At 42.2% G+C, this 21,749-nt stretch overlaps 1 protein-coding gene across 5 annotated transcripts in view; it reads left to right on the top strand.

Moving 5' to 3' along the window:
• The window catches only part of MOB2 (MOB kinase activator 2), a 121,403-nt gene that overhangs the window by 76,465 nt on the left and 23,189 nt on the right, over nt 1–21,749 (top strand). Inside the window, exon 1 of one of the 5 annotated variants that reach the window (XM_049820782.1) lies at nt 8,773–8,980. The exons of 3 other annotated variants lie outside the window; for them this stretch is intronic. In XM_049820782.1, the coding sequence (XP_049676739.1) occupies nt 8,871–8,980 (110 nt within the window). In that variant the 5' untranslated portion in view covers nt 8,773–8,870. Of the gene's footprint in view, nt 1–8,772; nt 8,981–11,551; nt 11,578–21,749 lie in introns of those variants that run through there. One more of the 5 variants, XM_049820785.1, reaches the window with a different exon arrangement.

Genomic DNA, 21,749 nt, shown 5'->3' with positions numbered 1-21,749 from the left:
TGTCCTTCTCCTCTTCCACCTAGTATTTTTCTCCTCTGGCACTTGCCTGCCTGCGCATCCTCACAGTAACACTGCAACTTCAGGGCCTTTTCCTAGTCATGAAGCAATTTTCATCAAGCATTTGAAAAAAATGTCTCTGCCATGTTCATGGTAATGGTATTTCTCAGCAGCTAAGTAGGAATTATGATAGTATGACGTTATCATGCATTGATCCTAGTCTCAGTACATATTGATATGGACAAAGTCCTGAAAACAAGTAGTTTAGGAAAAGCGTGCAAAACAAGGTGTGCAAAACGTAGATTATGGTAATTTATTTCTTTGTTTTTGGCTGTTGAATTGGGGTAGAGACTTATTTAGCATGTGCAGAGTAGTCTTGGTAGGCACAGTAGTGTCCTCAGTTTCTGTCCAGTATCTTAAGTGCCACTTTTTTGTGCTTGAGAGCAGGCAAGGCTGATTTTCTTATTGCATTACTAAATCATGACAAGTGTCAATCTTGTCTAACCAGAACAACAAAGCTTGTCTGTCAGCTAGTGCTTTTCTTTGTTTCCTAGTAAATAAACATCCATTCAAGAGTTGTAATGGACTGGGGGGGGTGGGTGTGGAGATATAAATCTAAGCATAGAACAAATTCTAGGCAAAATGGAGATTTTAAGCAAGACAGTATTAGAAAAGTCTTATATACAGCAGTGTTGCTCAATGACAGATGTGTGTTTAATGGTGTTATTTTTAAACTCATCTTCTCCCCCCCCCCCCCCCCCCCCCGGATTGGTTTAAACTTGGAGTTTATCTGTTGTGCATTCTACCATTTCTTTTCTTTTTCCTTGATCAGATGAGATTTGGGTTCATAGAAGTTTATTTGATGGTGTTTCACTCAAGATGAAATCCATGATTGCCTCTTAACCAGGGTGTACAGCAGTGTAAGCGTGACACAGTAATAAAAATACTTGTGTCCTGTAAAGTGATAATCTAGCTATAATTTGGAAGGCAGTTCTGTCGTAAGTAGACCCTCTCGTGACCTCTGTACGCTTCCAGGAGGGGCTTTGTAAAAAATTGCTTTCAAATATTCTGAGCCTAAAAAGGTAAATTCTGATGGTTTGTTATAATTCAAGTAGTTGTGTTTATATTTTTTTTTAATAGAGAAGTGATATTTTCCATAAATTTTACTCTTTTGGGTGTTCTTTGTGTGCTTTTTTTACTACTAGTATGATTTTACTCAGTGGCTCGCTTAACTTGCTTTTGAAGAAATATTGTTTAGAAATGATGAATATGATACATACCCAACAATGCCATGTATACAAGCTTTTTTAATCCACTAGTTCCGTATTCAACTAGACCAGTGTGCTTCCAGCATGTGTTAGTGCAGTGTCTGAGAAAAGTGTGTGGTAGTCTTAACCTTTAATTGTATTATCGTGCCACTTTTTGTCCAAATCTGTCCAGAATTTGGAGGAGAGGGTTGATCCCAAGAGCATATGATCATGTTGGGTTTTGTAAGATGCTTCAAGTTTTCTACCATCAAAGTCTGATACTGAAATCAAATGGGTAAGTGAATGCACTTAAGCCATTTTCTCTGTCAGAAAAAATCAAAGCATGAAAACTGGCTGTATTTTCGTAACAAGTTTTAGGAAAGTTACAAGCAGGTTATTTATGCTATGCAGTTCTGTGTGGCCATGCCTACTTAAGTGTATGTCCCATGTGCAGCAGAGCTCTCGCACAGGCAAGACTGGCAAGCGCAGCAAAGACCCAAGACTGCTGCTATGAGAATATTATGGGTTCTTGTGTGTAACATCTGGACTATAACCAAGTGTCAAGAATTGTCCTCTAAAATTTCAAGTTGTTTTTTTCCCCAGTATATTTACAAATACCTCATTTAACATACTGAAAAATAACTGTTCGTTTTTTCAAATAGCTCAAAATGCTTAATCAGTGGTATGTTAGGTTTGAGGATTCCTCAAAGGCAAGATCTACATGCTTTTAGTTCCATGACTGAAAGGCAGCCTTGTAACTTCAGCAGAGGTGAGTCCCTCCGACAAACTACTTGTTAGTGTCTTTCTGTAGCCCTGTGTCCATCTCCAGTGTACGCCTTCACAAGTACCCTGACCAAACCAGTTTTACTTCAGAGCTGTGAAGTGGCCCCTCCTCTGAGCTGAGCTGCTGCAACACAAACAGTACTTGCTAGGCTTTGCTAGGCTGAACAACTGCTGGAAATTTTTTCATCCGCTTCATAAATTTGAACTATTTCAGGTTTTAAGTTAGGTACTTTATGGCATCATTAACGTGGCAGAAGCTGTTACTGGCCTCCTGTTACTCTGATCTGTGCTGGGTCTGCGAGGTATTAAGAAATCAAATTAGCTGGGATGCAGCATGTGTGTTTTGAGTTGTATGTGGAATGCAAATGTGCACTGGTCTGGGTGTGAACCAAGTTAATTTTGTGACTTCTGGATTTTGTGGTCCTGCTTTTTAGAAGTAGTAGCTAAGGAATTATTCTGTAAGTGCCAGGAATTACAATGAATAGTTTCCCCAGTTTAATCTTACATAATGTAAGCTGTGTGGGTTATATTTTGTAATGTATGCCTGGAGAAAAATGTCCTAGAATAAATTTCATGCTTATTTCATGAATTGTTTTTCCCTCATGCTGTCATCTAAATGTGACATTACGAGATAAAATCATTTGCTATACTGAAATGAAGCCATTCTTAGCACCAAAAAGGAGGGAAACTTGTATTTCCTTAGTGGGTCTCCATCTGTCTGGGAAAACTCTGCAAGTTTACTCCCAGTGTCTCCCCTTTTTCCTTCTATGCTTTTCCCACCCAAGCATAGATAGTCCTGACCAATAACAGTGCTGACACAGATACCCTCCTTTCCTGTGCTGATTACACCTTTGACTCCTTAGTCTAGAGTTTTGTGCCAATTTGCAATTAGAGTTTTGTTTTCCATGCTATGTTTACCTAAGTCTGTGAGAACAGTAGTTGTGTTGTAGAACTTACAGGGAGAGTTCTGTATATATGTAGCAAGTAGCTCTGAATATGTTAAACAATCCCTGGGGAGAACTTCTTAGCCAAGTTTTAGAAGTTTTACCTCTATATGAAGCTTGAGGTCCAGCGTATTTGGGGAAGGGAAGGAAAAGAACAGGAGTCTTTCATTTTAGCTTTTCTGTATCAAATGCATATTGCACTAATGCTTCCCTGGAGCGCAGCCTAGTTAAACTTCAAAATTAGGGCAAGAAAAAAAAAGGCATGGTAAAATGTGAGATGAAATTCTCAATTGTGTTATCTCTAGGAAAGACCGACCTAACTGTGGCTGCAATGGTATAAATTAAGCATCTCAGTCCTTACAGTACTGTTGAGTACCCCATGCAGCCTATCAGCAGGTACTCTGCTTAGTAAGGCTTCTTCCTCTGACTTAATCTGAGAGGCATGTGTTGAAAGACATCCTTTTGGGTGCTCAGAATGATAAATGCATTAGCTTCACTGGCACATCTTTACTTGGTTGTGTTTTCTTCTCTCCTCCTCCCCCACTGTAAGAAAATAAAAGGGATTTAATCTTCTCTGAGATAGATGTTCTCTGTCACCTGGAGCTGTTGCTAGGCTTTTACCCAGCAAACTTTGTCTATATGGAAGACAGTTTTATGAGGGTGATAGATTGGAGCTATTTATTTGCAAATATTTTCCAGTTTATTGTTCCTTTATATAGTAGTGCCAAGCATATTGTTTTGCAAACTAGAAAGAGGAAAACTCTTGGCCTCCTGAGGCTGTGTCACTGTGATGTTTTATTATTCTGGAATGAACTATGTAAGAAAGGTACCATATAGGGACTGCTTCATCCGTCACTGAAATAGGGTGCTGTATAATGGTATACAACACTGTAGTACAGAACGCAAAGAACCTTTTCAGTTGAAAGCAGGGGAAACTTTAAGCAGAATGCAGTAATCTTGGAACTTGACAGAGATTCAGAATAATAACCTTTAAAAACAGAAATTATTTTTATAATAATAGTAAGTTTTCAGGGGTACTACAAACTAAGGTCTGAATCTGATGTTTCTCTCTAAGTCCATGGCAGTTCATTGACTGAGAATCTACTTGCACAAACTCACCTGGAACAGATGCTCAGGAAACAAGTGCTCTGCCAGCATGTGTTTTGCAGAGGACTTCTGTCACTTAAGGTGGGCTGACTCAGGAGGACTGATTGAAATGCAGGTGATAAAAAACAACTCCCTCCTCTCTTTCACATCACTTCTCCATGTAGAGTGGTCTCCATGAGTGTGACTGTCCCTTCCTTTCTTAATAGTTCTCAGGTACTTGCTCAGCGCTGGTAGAGTTGAATATCTCCTGCTGAGCTGCTGCTATTGCTGCTTCCTTCAACACATACATTTTCTTCAGCTGTCATCTGTACATGCTTCTTGATGAACCTGGCTTAACTGGGATTTCAGAACAATAGATATGCCTACACACATGTCAGAAACACAGCGTCTTTGAGATCATGATTTCTGCGTTTGGTACATAGAGTAGCATTCACTTTCCTTTTTCTTTTTTCTTTATTTTCTTTAAGTAAAGTGGTACTTGATGAACCCTTGGTTCTTTTCGTTTTGTGCATCCTTTCAAAAATGCCATAATATAAATTCTTTGGAGTTCCTGGTGGAGCTTTACTGATATTTTGAGATATTTTGCTGTTCTTGCTGCAATTGATTTTTTTTTTCTCATGTTATGCATTAGGTGAGAATGTTATGTACCATTTTTTCTCTCTGCCTATTGCAGAACCGCCCCATCCCCCCCCCCCCCCCCCGCCCCGCCCCACCCCAGCACTGATGAAGCCAAAGGTGGTGGTTGCAGGATAGACACTGACTTATTGCTGCTACCAGAGCTTTCAATAAAGCAGCAAACATAGGCACCTTGTCACTTACAAATGTGCTGCTTTTAAGCTCAATCTTATATGCACAAACTTTCTGCCATGTGTGTGGCCACTGTTGATAAGGCTTCTATCACAACACTCTGTGTGGTCAGGAAGACTGATTTCTTCTGCTATTATCTCAAGAGTGGAGCTGAAAGTATACCCTCGAAATCTTTTATTTCCCACTTCACTATGACCACTGCTTTTTGAGACAGAGATAACTTTGACTTCAGGCTGTCTTCTGTCAAAAATCCACGCCTTTACTGTCTATATGGAGCAGAGTTGCTCCTGCCATCTTTGCTGCTGTATGAGGATGACAAAATGGAGCAAATGTAATCTCAGTAAAAATACCACTTAGAAGCAAGCTAGAAGATAAAATGTTTTCATTGTTGATTTTGAGTGGTTCCAGAGTCCTGAGGATGCACTGGAGGTAACTGGAAAGGGTACTTGGCTACGTGCCAGCAGGGCACACTAAAGTCAAACAAAAGGGGTAATTAGCTAGCAAAATTGAAACATCATATGTCAGTGAGGGACACACAATAAACTTTAGTTTAATTTAAAACAGAACTTTACAAGTCCGATGTTACAAGGCCTCATTTCTATACATATAAATGCTGAATTGTACCTTAATCAAAATAATGGTTATGATTCCCACCCACCCCCATACACCACCCCCCACCCCCCCACCCCACCCCACCCCCCCCACCCCCCCGATATTGTTTGTTTGTCTGGGTTGATACGACTTGCTTTGCCAAACCTCTGGGTACCAGTATACATCCCGGTGGTGGCTGCTTGACACTTAATTTTTATGGAACCATAAAAGGGGCAAATAAATATGTAATTGTTAACTGCTTCTTAAAACGTCATCATAAATACAAAGCATTATTCATAAAATTTATAAATACCATTCCTCGGCTTGGTAGTTGGGATCAATGTAGAAAACTTTCCGTCAGTGCACTGTAAGCACATATAGTCATGTGTAAGTGGTGGGAAATGGGGCTCCCCTCTTCCTAGTATTATACCATTTTGTGCCCTTCCCGTGCCAGCAGTGATGTTACTGTCTTGCTGACGTACAAGCCATAAAGCTGTTGGTAGGTCTGTTCACAGGTATTTCTGTTAATGTTTTAGTATTTATTTCAATACTCAACTCTGTGATCTTTCAAGCCTGGCCGGTAAGTAAGGTATCTGCTAGAAGCAGTTTGCTGCTGCTGAAGCACACTTGTGCTAAGGCTGGATCCAACAGTTGTTTCATGCAGAGGATGTTGAGGAAGCAGGTGAAAAAGAAGCTACCTATGGATGTAAATAGGCAGCATATCGGACGGCTGTAAGACACACTCTTGAGGAAGTGCAGATATGCATCCTTCAGAATATGCATACGTAGAGATCAGACCAGTGGCTGTATTCAAATAAATAAATTGCTTTTAGATTGAGTACTGATCTTTCTGGATGTAGTGGCTTTCACTTAAACCCATTTGTGTCTGCACGTGTCCCCTAAATCTTGTTGAAGTGTGAGAATCCATGCTGCACGTGTGTTTTAAATTACTTATGTCGATGCCATATAAATAAATTGTGTGTTTTGGTTTTATTATTTTGGAGCATTTAAAATTGACCATAGCATGGTAAACTGTAGCATGCAGTATATCCAAAAAGGGGATATGCTTGAATGGAGGAAAACTGATAGGTGGAGGAAAGGGTGCTGTGGACAGGTGTGGTTGAAGAAAGGGAAAGCACCGGTTTGATGCAGAAGCTAACAGAATAGAGAAGTGGGTCATTCATCTGGGTTAAAATAAAAAGATATCAGGTTTAAAAATTTTATTTCCGTTATCTGTCAGTTTTAATACCAGAGCATCAGTTCCTAACCTGTGTGATATCACTGAAGCTCCATCTCTGAAGAGCAGTGTTTAGCTGTCAGAGTCATGGAGAGGCCAGCTTTCCAAATCCAACTGTAACACCACAGAGCTGTATTTATTTTGGTTTGACCCCTGGATTTTTCTTTAATTTACTTTGGATAGACAGACTTTTAATAAAACTTAAGCTGCTTTATATCACAGGCTCGTTGTTTTTAGGGTGTTTTTTTAACAAACAAAATTCTCTCTGTGCAGATTTCACTGGTGAACGAAGCAAGGGCAACTGCCCTCTTGGCAGGTGTCCTTCCTCCATTTGCCAGGACTGTTGCTTTTTAATGTTACTGTGACAAGTCGCTGTTACTTGGGGAAAAGATTGAGCAAGCATCAGATTTTTCAAGGGTTGGATAATCTTCTGTATGAAGCGCTGGGCTGCAGAGTGGAAAGCTGAGCTGTGTTCAGCTGCAGGCTTCCTGTGTGCTATCAGTGAAGTCATTAAAACTCCATCTTAAGTGGATTGCTTGGAGAGTGGGAATAAAAATACCTCCTGCTTCACAAGGGCGTAGAGGCCTAACTTGGACGTGCGACTAAAGACAGCGTGTGACTGACAAACACTGCTGCCTGGGTAGGTGCTTTGGGAATGAGTAGCAGCACGTGATTCCTCCAAGTTGCGTCACGTGGCTGCAGTTTCTTGGGTTTATGCAAACAGCAGCCACATTCCCACCTGCTTTGACCGAGTGATGTCGGGTTGGTGACAGCAGCAATGGCATGATTTGTGCTAGGTTTAATTCAACAAGTCTGTTGGCCTTCTGTTTACAGGGGAAGATGTCTGTTTAGTAAACGAACTGGAGTGCTTGGCTATACCTGTCTGGGGAACTGCCCCTTCCGACTGCAGCTGGTGTATGTAAAATGGCAACACCACCGTTCTCTGAGATGTCACGGGTCGGGTTTTAGTGTGCCAGAATAAGCGATGTCCTCAGGGCTTTGTGTTCTAGGTCACACCACACCCGTCACATTTTTTGTTATGATTTGGCTCTAAATGCTACATCAGCAAGCCGTGGCCACAGCTGCCTGTCCAAAAGGTGTGTGCGGAGTGGTGGTTATGTGGTGGGGCTAAGGAGCTGGATGTACAGTGCCTTTCAAAGGTCTGTTAGGAAAACTCACTGCAAAGCAGTTTCCCTGTGTAAAACTGCTGGTGTGTCACAGTGGACCTTATGTTTGGGGATGCTGCTTAATCACTTGTCCTCTGAGGACCATTGCCCAAGCACCTGCTCTTAACTCTGGTTGTAAGGGCAAGGTGGTTCTTGCCGTTTGTGGTTTTACTGTTCACCCTTCCTCTGTTTAAACCCCTCTGATACAGGTCTTGATGTCATTGCTGGGCTGACATTCACTGTGTAAAACTGTGTTTCTGGCAGAACGTATCTAGCTCTGCTCTTGGGCTAGCCCGTGCCCCTGTTTGTCGCCCAGTCCTGAGAGAGCAGCGCAAAGCCTTGCTCGCGGAAGGCGTCATTATTCCCATTCTCACCGGGAGCCCAGCGTGGCCCCATGACGGATGGGGCCCGTAGTACTGCGTGTCGCGCGGCATCGCCGTCCTACCGCAACTCCTTTGCCCTCCTTACTTTTTGGCTGCCAAAAGAAGCGGCAGGGGATTTTATTATTGATGGCGGTGCTTTGTTGGACAGTGCTGCTTTGGTGGACCCTCTGGGGCCGGGGCCGGGCTGCTCCCTCCCTCCTGCCCCACTGCTCGCAGACCCGCCACGGCCCCCCGGCTCCTTGCAGCGTTTCCCCGAAATGTACCGCAAAGCGCTGCGCGGCGCCGGGGCCCGAGGGAGGAGAGGGTTGCGTGACCGAGCCGCGGCCTTCTCCGGCCAGCGCCGGGCCGGGTCGGGTCGGGCGGAGGAGCCGCGGCTGCCGCCCGCCCCCAGCGCCGCTGCCCATTGGCGGCGCCGGGCGGGGGCGGGGCGGGCCCGCGGCGCTCGGCGGGGCGGGCGGCTGCTGGCCGGGGAGAGGGGCGGAGAGCCCGGGCCGGGCCGGGCCGTGCTGTGCCCTGCCCTGCCCTGCCCTGCCCACCGGCGCCCCGGCGTTTCCCCCCTCGGCTCGGCTCGGCTCGGCTCGGCTGCGCCGCGCTCCTCCCGCCGTACCATGGTTGGGGATCACTGCAGCCTCCCCGGTGAACGGCCCGTCCTCGCCCAGAGTCCCAAACCCGGATTAAGCTGCAAAATGGTCCTGCAGGCGGTGGGCAAAGTGCTGCGGTAAGGACGGGTCCGGCGGCGGGCAGGCAGGGCGGCTGCCCCGCGGGGCTCCCGTGGCCGGGTGGGTGTGCGTGAACGGGGGGTTTACCCCCCCAGGAACGAGTGTGTGTGTGCGCGTGTGTACGGCCCTGAGAGAGAAGGGAGCTGGAGCCGGAGTTAAAAATCTGGCCCGGGTGCCTTGTACTGCTCAGCCCCCCTCGCGTCTGGAGGAGGGAGGCTGCCTTTGGCTCCCTCTGGGTCTTGTGTGGCAATCTGGGAGGGTGGAAGTTGGAACCGCAATAGCTGCTTGGAGAGAAACATTTGTCCACCCATAACACTGCAGTCAAGTTCTGTTTGCGCTCCCTGAGAACTAAATTTCCAGGACGTAAGCAGACGGTGAAGGTCCTGGCTTTCCTGAATAAGGAGTCTGACTGAGGCGCTACATATGCTTTGGCATGTTTTCTACAGAAATGTTGCAAGATGAGGGGAAAAAAAAATTGCTCATGTAGCTCAGAAGGGCTTGTGTGAACACCAGGATGTGTATGACTCGTGAGACCAAAACCAGACTCTTTGGCAAAGGATGTGCAGTAATTTGATTCGGAGGAGTTCTGACCCGTTCTGGTTTGCAGGGAAAAACGTCACCACAAGTATTAGGATTAGCAGCCTTGCTCTTCAACAACTGCAGCTTTTTATTTTGGTTAAGTGTGTTCAGATATTTTTCTGGGATCTATGAAGAATGCAGTGCTGCTCCAAAAAGGAGCCTTGTTCCTCCAGCATAACTTTATTTGGCAAGCTTTCGTTTGTCCCTGTTTCCTACTATCTGTTGCCAATTGTTAAATGTTTGTCAACAGAAACATTATCCCTCTCTTCCTCTGTTGACTCATGTCTCTTCTCTCCCTGAGTGAATTTAGGGGAGCCATTTATTACAGCAGAGCGTTCTGATCACAAAGCGGCTGAGCTCTGGCTGCAACTTAAACTTGGAGTTCACTGGGCTTACATTAGGCTTGGTGAGAAGAACTGCTTAGAGTTGTTCTTAAGGAAGTGCTGTATTACAGAACCTTTTTTTTTTTTCCCCCTGTTAAAAATTAGTTTCCTGTAGAAAACATTAGTTTAAGGAATTCGGGTTTCTTTTTCAGCTTTTTAACAAGTTTAACATCCCTTCTTTGCATTTTTTGGGGGTGGTGTGTCTATAATTCAGTGTGGTGTTACACAGCTGGTCATATCATAAAATCCTTTGGCCAGTGGCTTGCTATTCATGCTGTGAACCTTTTGAAGTTTTTGGTAGCTGTTCTGTTGGCAGCACTCCCAGATGTAAATAGATGGGTGCCTCTGAAGGGAAGAATTGCCAGACCTTTTGTCCAGCAACTATGGCAGTTTATCTTAAAGTATAGGTAACTTCATGTGACTTAGCAGCGAAACATATATTTTTATCACTTGTTCAGCGCATGCTTTTGAAAAAGTATAACAAACCTTGTCCTTTCTCCTCCAACTGGAGTATGTGCAGGAGTTGCGCATAATTTTACTTGCCTTTTTTTTCCCTGAGGTTTAGTTTCTACATATGCTATAAAACTGTTGTGAAAGCAGGGAAAAGTTGTTGTCATACATAAAATATTTTGGGCTCGGGAATTAATAGTGTAACTTTATTTTGCTAAGCTGTTACTAGATGGGAGTAATTACTATTTTGTAGTAGAGGGTTTTTTAAATGTGTCTCTTCATTCTGGGTTATCTCCTTTTGTACCCAGTTCAAGAGAAATGTCAAGTCACAAAAACTTTCTTTAGATGCCAGACTGGTTCTCTTACTTCTCTTCTTGAATATACTTCAGATGCCTCATCTGACCTTACATGTGTTGCTTCATCTTGCTTTTCTTCAGTTTTTGTTCTGTAAAACATAAATTCATCCTTTTCTGCAAATAGATCAGGTAGCGTAAGAGCACAGTTACTAGCTAGCAGCCTTGGTTAAATAAGTCCAATCGAAGTTCCCTTTTTGCAGAAAGTGGGTATTAGTGCTTAAGAAAGTGTGAGCCCAGTGGTGGTGAAAGAAGGAGCCACATGGGACCTCATTTAGGCCAAAAATGGTGGCTTGTTGGTGACAGCTGTGGTGGGATTTCTTTGAGCATTGGCATCCACTGGTGAGCTTTGTCCACTTTATTGTTGGTAGAGAAGAACAGGGAGCTTTTGAGTGCAGAGGTGCAGTGCCAGCTCAATACAGAGCAACTAGCTCACTAGCTAGCACCTCTTAGTCATATGAAGTTAAATGAGATGAATCCCACATTACTGTAATGGTTTACCATCTGTTTCAGAATAACTGTAGGACAAAGGGTATCAAACATGACTTTTAAGCCTGGCCACCTGAAACACTGCTGATTGAGTTTTCTGTAGCCTATACAGAAGATGAATCAATACTAAACTGTGGATGAAGTAATTTTTCTTCTGTTGCTCAGGCCTACAAATGGCTTGGTGATGAGTTCAAAGGATATCTTGCTTGTGTGTAGCCCAGCGTTATGAACAGCCTACTGCATTTTAGGGTTTTTCCTCAGGCATAACTGGGAGCCATCACCATTCCCTCTCGGCACTCCACAGGCTGCCAAGGACCTGCAGAAATTCACGATGGACAAGGGGTAGAGTGCCCGTCTTCTCTCTAAATTGTCCTCCGTTTCTGTCTCTCTCCTGGTTGTGAATTAAAGCTCAGTTGTTCCAGTGTGATACTTAGTATGATTTTCCTCCACAGCAAATTTGTTGTGTATTATTTACATGAGTTGTATGTACTTACAACTAACTCACTCTCTTGAAGCTTTTAACATGCAAGTTGTTTTAATTAGTTAGTAGGTCCAAGTCCTCCTAGCTGCTGGGTGCCAAATAGTGTCTGTCACACACTAGTAGGAACAGCTGCCAAAGGAAAAATCAGTATGGGGAGGAAAGAAGGAGGGAAGTGTGAGGAAGCAAAAAGGCTTCATGAGAAGAAGAAGCATCCCTGAGAACCTGAAAAGAGTTTAAAAGAGCATGGGGAAAGACAACTGAACCAGAAAGTGGGGGGGGGTGGGGGGGGAATGTAACAAAAGCAACAGATGTGCTCTCAGCCTTTCTAATTAATTTTTTATGAAAGCTACTTTTAGGTTTATTACTTCTTTAACTTATTAGTGATTCAGCTATGAAGAACTCTGGAGATGCTTGTATCTTTCATCATATGGATTAGTAAACTGTGTTTAACACTTCAGGGATGAGACCAAGACTACACACTTGTAATGATTTAAAAAAATTAAAGTACCATTAGAAAAGTGTCATCTCCCCTTTAAATTAATCATAGCATAGCTGAGATGAAGTTGTGTATTACTTAGCACAGAGTTTAATTAGGACTTTCGTTTCACTTCAGATGTATCTTTGAAATATGTTAATCTCATTTTTCTCCTCTCCTGTAATGAATTGTGTAATTGTGTGTGGGGGGGAAATGGATGCAGTTTTTCTGTTCTTTGTTGTTGTTTTGTTTTCTACAAGTTGGTGGTTCTAGAGAGAGGTAGAAGGGGAAAGGGAAAAAGTACAACGTAAAAACTTGGAATATTATTCTACTTTTTACCATTATTTAATTAATTGTTCAAGCTTTTTGTGAAGCAGCTGATTACTGTTAGCTTCCTTGCAGAGGTGTGCTTTTTACTGGCCTCAAGCAGCACAAGTGGAAGGAAGACGCAGGTACAGGAGAGATCGCCCCTCTTTGGTCCCAGCAGATAACTGATCTGGCCATAAGCATTCTTCAGAGCCGCTTGCTGATGACTTCAGGACACAGTCAGTGTTTACTGCCTGTGCCAGTGCTTGAATTCTGATTCAGATGCTCAAATGAGGCTTAGAACTGTAGCGCGTTTGCTGTGCCCTGGCACTTTGGGTCCTGTGCAGGTGATTATCAGAGATGGCACCTCATGCAGCTTCCTAGTCGGTGTGTTTCCTTTTAAGTCTCCAGTGAAACGGAGTCCCTGTGGGATAGTTGACTAATAATTGGTGATATGGTGTCAGGAAAGAGGAATGATGTGGGCTACAGAGTTGTGATGTCATTGTGTAATGACTTCTGATAAAGTACAGTATGATTTATAGGTACACATAGTCCAGGATGAGTGTGGGAATAGATAACTTAAAACTCCACTTTCTCATAGGAGCCTTCCTTTTTACAGCAATGTGCAGGGATTGATTTGGATACCAATCAAAAAAACAACCAACCCCACTCTTTTTGAATAAGTGTGCCGTTGGCATCACTAACAAAGTGGAATTTTTACAGGTGCTTTTCAAGAGTATACTAATTTGTCTTCAGTGATAGCGTGCTAATGATGGCTTCAGTCAGATAAATTAGCAAGTTTGTGTTGGCATCATGGATAGTGCTATATATCTTTACATCCAGCACTTAGAAATTTTTGAAAAATGAAATCCTATATCTATTCCTCAATTCATAGCAAGATCAGAAAGAAACCAGGTTAATTTTGACACTGGATTCTGTTTTTTAAGTGATCATGCAGAGTCGTCTTGAACGTGTTCATGAAACGGGACGTAGGTGGGGGTGTTTGTGGCTGCCTCTTCTCCACTGCCTTGACTCTCATTGCTGAAGATAGCTGTTGTCTGTGATGCTCGTGTGTATCAACAGGACTAAAGCAAGTATTTAAAAAAAATAATCAATCTTGTTTCATCCTAATTTAGGTAGAAACATTTTTCAATACCTTAGTCCAGTCTACAGTAGAAAGTAATTAGAAAGAGCCTTGTTTAACATTAGCTAATCTGATTAATGCAAAAGTCTGGGGACAGGCAGAAGAGAAGGGAGGGAGGGCAGTGTGCAGGGAAGGGACTTATAGGCAAAATGCTCTTCAGAACCATGTCAGCTATTTCTGTCCTGTTCTTTTTCTTTCTCCCTCCCACAACTTTCCATTGTACCAAAATAGTTCAAAATGTTTATGGTTCAGGGCAACTGACATCAGTAATTGTCGTGCTGTGTCTTGCTGAATATTTCTGTAACAGGAGCTGATTTCTTGTTCAATGACAGCCTTTCAGGACTCTCACCCAGCTGCTCGGAAAGGAGCAAGGACACTATGGGGCAGTAACATCTTGTGCTTTGGCAAGGTGTGACCAGCCAGGAGGGGCTTTGTGGTAGCTCTTCTGTGCATATGAAAGCAGAGCTGTGCTTGTGGAGACTGTTCTTTGACACGGGTGTTCTGTCCGTGGGACAGAGCAGGTTGCAGTGGAGGTAGGCCTGAGTGGCATTGCCAGGCTGGTGGACTCATATGGCTGGGACCAGCCCTCCAGAGGGGCGACTCTCCCTGCTTGTGCAGGCAGGTGTTCCCAGCATACGCAGGTAGCAAAGTCTCTTCTGGTTGTGGCTGCAAAGCTTGTAGTGCTCTGCTTGTTGTTCAGCCCCACTGTGAGCTGTGGGATACTTCTGACAAAGCCATGCAACAACCTGGTCTCCTTCTGGAACTCAGGACTTGAAGCTGTGCTCTGGAAAGATGTTGTCCCTCACTAGTGGTCCAGTGAGCCATGCACTTCTCCATTTCTTTGGTATAGTCGTCTGTCTGTTCACTTGCATTCGCTGCCGGAGAGTATCTCATGACCCTGGTGCGTTTATGGAAATTGGTGAACCATACACAATTTACTAACTTAATGAAGAAGTCAGTGTCTTTCTTCAGAGGTATTTACAACATTGAGCTGTATTTTGGTTACGTGTTCTACATCCTGTGAAGCAATAAGCCAGAGGGAGAGGACTGCTAAAATTCTTCTGTGTGTTGAAATAACCTTGTAAGGTGTCTCCAGAGCTAGTATAGGAAGGGCACCTGCCCAAGGTTTAACAGCATTTTGCTCTGTTTTACAGGCAAAAGTAAGCTTCTTTTTTCTTAAGATCCCTCCTGGACACTTTAAGAGGAATAGATTTGATTGTAATCTCAAACTTCTGAAATTATTCACCTTTCTTTTATTTTGTGTTCTTGGTATGTGTCTAGTTCATTATAGGATTTGCTCCAGATTTGAGCTGCTTGTTTCTTCCTGGGAGATGATTTCAGTTTATATATACACAAAGTATGAGTGCACAACATTCATCCTTCTGGTAGTTGACTACAATTCCTGGTTTGTCTCTGCTTCCTGTGTTGTAATAGCCCATGTTTCTGGTGCTGCTCTTTATGGAGAAAGTATCCATTTCACACTTAATTTCTATCTGCTGTTCTCTGGTATCTCAAACCATCTGTGCGCCCCAAGGTCTTTATCAAGTAGGTTTGTAGGAGGAAAAAAAAATCCTCTGTAGAAGAGCTTTTCTCTTTCCATTCATGATCATCCTTGCTGAAGAGGTATGGTGTTAGGAATGTGGTCTCCCACCAGTTGTTTCCCTGTCTCTGAGATGACTAAGGCAAAACTTATCCATTCCCCTATCATACATCTTTCTCTGTGACTACACCAAAACTGAGTTTGATAAAATCTTTTGTTGAGGGGGATTTTCTAATCCTATTTCTTAATCCCTGGTGCTGTGGGGCTTAACCGAATCTTAACTAAGACTTCAGCAAATTGCTGTTAGAGATGTTGCTTTTCTTTTAAGAGCTGCCAGCACTTGGTCTCTGGAAAGAGAAGGGTGTAGGATGTATGGATTAACCCTTTCTTCCAGCTTTCTGAAGAAAAAACCCACTTCTTGGAATTAATGGTGTTCATTAACAGTGGAGCTAGGTTGTTTGATGAGCTTGTCAGAAAATGCTGCTCTGTTAATTTTCCAAGTTAATTTCTGTCTGGTACTGAAATAAGTTTAGAAGTGCTTTTGCTCAGACAGCAGGGACTGGTGGTAGCAGATGCTCCCCAGGTAAATGGAACATTGTGGATGTCTGTGTAATTCATTTTTAAAAAAGGAAGAATCAGCAGTGAGTGCAGCTGTCCTCAGAACAGCAGGTAGTGACAGAATATTAAAATTCCTAGGACAGCTTTAATATCTGCAAAAAATAATCCTGGCACACCATAAAAAGTACATGGAGTTAATGAAGAAAGAAGGCTTGGGCTTATTTTTATACAAAAATTCACACACAGGAGAGGTGACATAAGGTGCACCTTGGTAGCTCCACTCACACTCCAGACACTTAACCAGATCTACTCTTCAGTCCAATGTGACCACAAATCCCAGATTTGGAACACCAAAGCCTTACAGGAAGAAGTGCTGACAATCAGCAGGATGCACTTGGCAAGATAGGGGAAAGGAAATTGTGATAAAAGAAGTTTTGCTGATTCTTCATTACACAAAGTCCTCAGTTTTGATGTGACTGCTTTATTTCTTCAGAATAAACCTGTGCAGGGAAAAGATAAAGCTGGGGTCTTGAGACCACTGTGTGGGGCAGAGGGGAAACTGTATTTTGTCTCAACTGAAATATTTATTTTTCTGTTGTTTTTCAGCATACAAAGCTTTCTTTCATGTCTAGGTACATCATTCAAATACATCAATCTTTAAATCTGCACATCTTTCTTAGTCGAGCTAACTAATCTGTTAAGTGAATTCAGTTACAGGCTTTATGAGAAGGATTCCTATTGATTATTGAAGTAGAGAATAAAATATTGAGAAGTAACTGGATCACCCAACAGTGATAGTAAACTATTTTGAGAGAGACTTCTTCACTGGTTAGGGACCATCTTTCATTTCTCCACAGTGAAACTACCAGCGCAGCTACGCACAAGTATGGTTACATCTCTGCAAACCCAGTGTGAACTGTTGGCTGCTGCCAGGAATTGAAACAGGGCTTCTCAGGCGAGCAGTGCAGGCTGTGTTTGAAGAGTTAGGTGGTCATAACCATCCCTTCTTTTGAGGTGTGCTGTTGGGTTGCAAAAGCTAGTGCAAAAGCATGACTTCGCATTGGGTTTTGAGGAAGAATCTTAGATGTTGGTTTCTGCTTATGTGAACTGATTAATTGCAAATCCACATGGACAGTTAAAGATACTGCTTGTCATTTGCATGTGCAGCCAAGGGAATGAGACAAATTCAGCATGCAACTGTGCATCTAATTTTATTATTTATTTTTGAAAATTACTAGTTTCCCTTAACCAATTTCTTGGCTGAGCTTTTGGCATTTAATTAAAAGAATGAATTTGTATTTCAGCAAGCCCTTGGAGGTAACACTCCAAGTTTGAGTATCTATGGTTTTGGGTTTTTCTGATTGCTAATGGATCAGTAAGCATCTGTAAAGATGCTTCTACTTAAGCTTTTCAGTCTCCCTTGGAGTACCCTGAAAATTAATAAATTAAGGTTGGGAATCACTGCTGTCTCATGAGCTAATTAACAGTGGCTGATCTAACTGTACCAGTAATTAAACTATTATCCACCCTACTATTTTTTTCAGTCATTCAAATATTCTTTACTTTGGCCCATGATTCCACAGAGTTTGTACTTTAAATACATTTTTTTTTTCCTCTATTGTATAGAAAGCAAAACTTTAATGTGCTGTTTTCTAGGGCATACTGAAACAGCTGTGTGCTGTTTATAACAAAACTGAACAGAGCATTGCATCATTCTGTCGCAAAGTTTAAAAATTAACTACATGTTTAGGTTAGTGAATGTTTTGTACATATAATTTGTTAATGAAAGTTACCTAATTAAGATAATGCTTTGATTCCTTTTACCTTCAACTCTTTCTTACCCTGTGAGGAGACACAGTTTATGCCTTCTAATTATGGATTTCAGTTTTTTTTGTTTAACGAGATAGTTCATACTAAGACTGAAAGGCACCGTTTCTCATCACGGGATCTGATCTAAGGCATGCCAGGAGAGGTGGGACTTCCCTGAACTAACTTTGGTTTAAATGAAAGCCAGAAAATTAACAAAAGAAAAAAATAATAATTAATTTTTGATATTCAAAGCTGCTATTGAGAGGGAACTGACCTCGACCCACGGTCATTTCTAGTAAATAAATATCCTTCCTAATTAAAATGCTGTAGTTAATTTAAAGTGTAAGAGATGAGTTTGTGGAGCTTGATACAGTGGATGACAATTTCAGGTGGAGCTGCTTCTTCACATTGGTATTTCTTTGCCCAACCTGTTCAATAACTAATGACTCGGTAGGTAATTGCATTCCTCACAGCTCTGTCTCAATGCAACAAGATGCACATGCGTGTGCTAGTACAAAGGCTTTAAAAGTGAGTTTACAGGTGCAGGCATGTGAAATTGCTTATGAACAGTGAAAACAACTTACATTTTTTTTCCCATGCTATACATCTAATTGAGTTTATGTTGTTTACTGAAGCTCCTACAAAAAAAAGCTAAGATGTTTGAAATACCTGTGTTGTTACCTGTGTTTCTATGTACACTCTCAGTTGTGATATGCCCTAGCACTTTTCTGTCCTATTAAACCACATTTTTTTTTTTAAGGTGTAAACCAGATGGTGTTTATGTGCAGGATTCAGCTGTTGAAGTCTTGGCTACTGTGTGATTACATATAGATGATGTTTTCAAAGGTGGAACTGTAGTAGCAAGGCAGGTGATGAATTTGTTTTCTCTCTTCCCAACAAAAAATAACTAGCTTATCCTTCTGATGTAGGACACTTTTTGTGCCTAAATAGTTGTAATTTGCCCAGTCCTGCCGGAAGTAAAAAGACAGTCCTTTACTGTTCCTTGCCTCTGGGGAGCTGAGGAGAGAGACAACAACTATGACTGAGCTCAGCTGCAAGCTGACATGTTGCACCATGTTGAAAAATATTTATCTATCGAGAGCACAGACTCTTGGAGCGAGTATTCTCATTAACTGTTTGGGGAATGTCATGCAGTCCATATTGCCTTCTTTCAGACTGCACAATGTAATTATAAAATGCATTTTTGGACATTCTTGTAGACTTTTGGAAGTTGAGAATTGTAAACTTCAGACTACAAGTAGATTAGACATTATACGTACCTGTCTTCCAAAGCATAGTGTGCAAGTAAGGTGGTGAGCTTGGCCTGCATATCTAACGTATTTCCTTTGTTGCGGGTTTTCTTTAGGCTACAGTACTACTTAAAACTAGTTAGTATTGTTAGATAAATGTTTTTCATGGTACAAAGAGAGCTTGCAAGGGAAAAAAAGCAGTGAGGAAACTAAAATAGTTCTTACAAAGACAAACCTGTCTGCACCGTGGTACTCTCTGAGCAGAGTAGACTGTCTGCGTTTGTGTATCTTGGGCTGTATAGCAAGAAGTCTGGCTGCTGAAGCCAGGTTGCCATGGTGAAATAATTCCCAGCAATTAAAGCACAGTTCTATCCTGAAAAGCAACTCTGTGCAAGCTATGTTGTGAAATCCCACATTTATGAGGCCATGAGGTTTCCAAATCAAATTTGCTCAGTTTAGAAATAAAAAGATAGCTTTGCAATCTGCCAGGTCTACAAACTTCATAAGGGTTGGAAGATAACAGTGGCTTCAGTGGTTTATGTACTCTGGTGGTGAACTCCCTCCCTGCAAAGGTGGACCAAAGTGTACTGCATGTGCTCTTCTAGAAAGATAACAGGGCTGCATCAGAATAACCAGGAGGAGCAGTTACTGCCAGAACTTGAATTTAATCATGACACAGAAGTCAAAATAACTCAAGTGTGTTCCAATAGAAGATTACAGGATAATAAATAAATAAATCACTGCTTAAGTTAGTAGATGTGTCTGAAAACACACAGGGAATAGATATGTTAATTAAGTTTCTGTGCTTTTACTATAGTACATTTAGGTTTTCTTGCAATTTGCAGAGTCTAAAAACTGAGAGAGATGGACTTTTTTTTGCCAGTGAGGTTCTTTTTAGTTTTCCCTTGTCCTTTGCAAGCAGTTTTTCTGGCCTCCAGCATTTTGGATCATGTGTTTGAAAAAACACTATTATGAGTATTATAATAATAAACTGTGTTCTGGTTTTGGCTGGGATAGAGTTAATTTTCTTTCTAGTAGCTGGTATAGTGTTGTGTTTTGGATTTAGTATGAGAATAATATTGATAACACATTGATGTTTTTAGTTGTTGCCAAGTAGTGTTTATACTAAGTCAAGGATTTTTCAGTGTCTCATGCCTAGCCAGCAAGGAGGCTGGAGGGGCACAAGAAGTTGGGACAGGACACAGCCAGAACAGCTGACCCAAACTGGCCAAAGGGGTATTCCATACCATGTGACGTCATGCCCAGTATATAAACTGGAGGGAGTGGGGGTGGGGGGATCACAGCTTGGGGACTAACTAGGGATCAGTTAGTGAGTGGTGAGAATTGCATTGTGCATCACTTGTATATTCCAGTTCTTTTATTATTATTGTGATTTTATTATTATCATCATCATCATCATCTTCTTTCCTTCTGTCCTATTAAACTGTCTTTATCTCAACCTACGAGTGCTACTTTTTCCTGATTCTCTCCCCTGTCCCACTGGGGAGAGGTGTGGTAGTGAGCAAGTGGCTGTATGGTGCTTAGTTACGGGGTGGGGTTAAACCATGACAACCTGACAGGCCTATATTTGCCTTCCCTGAAGTGTAAAAGGTGTTAAAGCCACCCCAAAACTTCCTTGCTTTCAAATCTTGGTGCAGATCACTTTTTCTCATGGCTCTGTATCGCAGGAGATCTCCCTACTGCAGCATGCAGCATCTGTAAGAGAAACAGGCTTGTTATCTCTGCCATTGTCTGCTCTCAGTTGAGAGCTACTTTTTCTTTTTTGCTTGTGTGTTTTAATTAAAGAAATTTAAGGTATATGATAGATCTCTGCATTGGACTGAAGTGTTTTCCAGTGTAGAGAAAAAAACAGTTATCTCTGCTGACTTTAAAAGGTTCTTAGAGAGCCATTCAGGTATTAAACATTTACATATGCAGGTGTCTGTGGCTAGGTGAAATGAATCCTGTTCCTACTGTCTAGCTGCAGTATGGGAGTATATTTAGCAATGGAGGATGATGAAGAAGCATTTGTGTTGCTAGAATACAAATGACATTTTTCCTCTAAGGGAGGCAAGGATACAGGAGCAACCTTATCTTGGTATTGTGTGTGGGCCTGATGGGTTTGGAGCGTGTGCCTGGGGACTAAAAGGAGCTGCATGTTAACAAGACAAAACCCAGAACGCACAACTCCAGCCGGTATTTTCGGGTGGTGAACTGATGAATAGCTGGGCAGACATGCCCTGGAGAGTTAGCATAGCATGGCATGGCCTCTCCTGTCCCTTGGTGCCCTGCACCAGGGTCTGCTCTGAGAGTACAGTTCTAGGGGAGGGGGAGTTGCAAGCAGGAGAGAGTATACTATGAGACATTTTCTCAAGCAAGGATTTGCCCTCTTTCTGCTCAGTTTTCAGCTTCCTTTGTCAGACAGCCAGAGTTTGCCTACAATTGGAGACTCAGAAACAAACCCAAGAACCACCACTCCATGTGTGTCACGGGCTTAGGACTTGGGCACCTATGATGCACTGTTCTGCTGTATGGTTTGTTCTAAGCATTGGATAAATTAATTGTTGCAACGCTGTTAATCTATGACCTACTGAATCTCTCTTACCACAAACCTAATTTGGCTCCATGTAGAGGTCTTCAAAATAAACCTTAGGAAAGATTTGTGTCCTTTTTCTTTCCTAATCCCCAAATTACCAAAAATCTGGGCTCTAGTAAATCACTTAGGGAAAGTCTTGCTGAGGCTTCATGTTGGCACCTCCTGGTTTGGATATGTGAGGGCTTTTTGGCAGGAATGTAAAAGAGAACATTTCAAAATGAAGAACAACAGGGTGTTTGCTTGGACAAGGTAATTTTCTGTTTCTGTAGTGAATAGTTCTTTTTAAATTGCATCACTGGCTCCTAGAAATAAATAATATCTTTGTCTCCCATTTGACATCACTTCCCTGGTGTTC

Source organism: Accipiter gentilis, chromosome 17 (genome assembly GCF_929443795.1).
Source record: "Accipiter gentilis chromosome 17, bAccGen1.1, whole genome shotgun sequence".
Lineage (NCBI taxonomy): Eukaryota > Metazoa > Chordata > Aves > Accipitriformes > Accipitridae > Astur > Astur gentilis.
The sequence above is the reverse complement of the archived record's forward strand: the minus strand, read 5'-3'. Positions and strand labels throughout refer to the sequence as shown.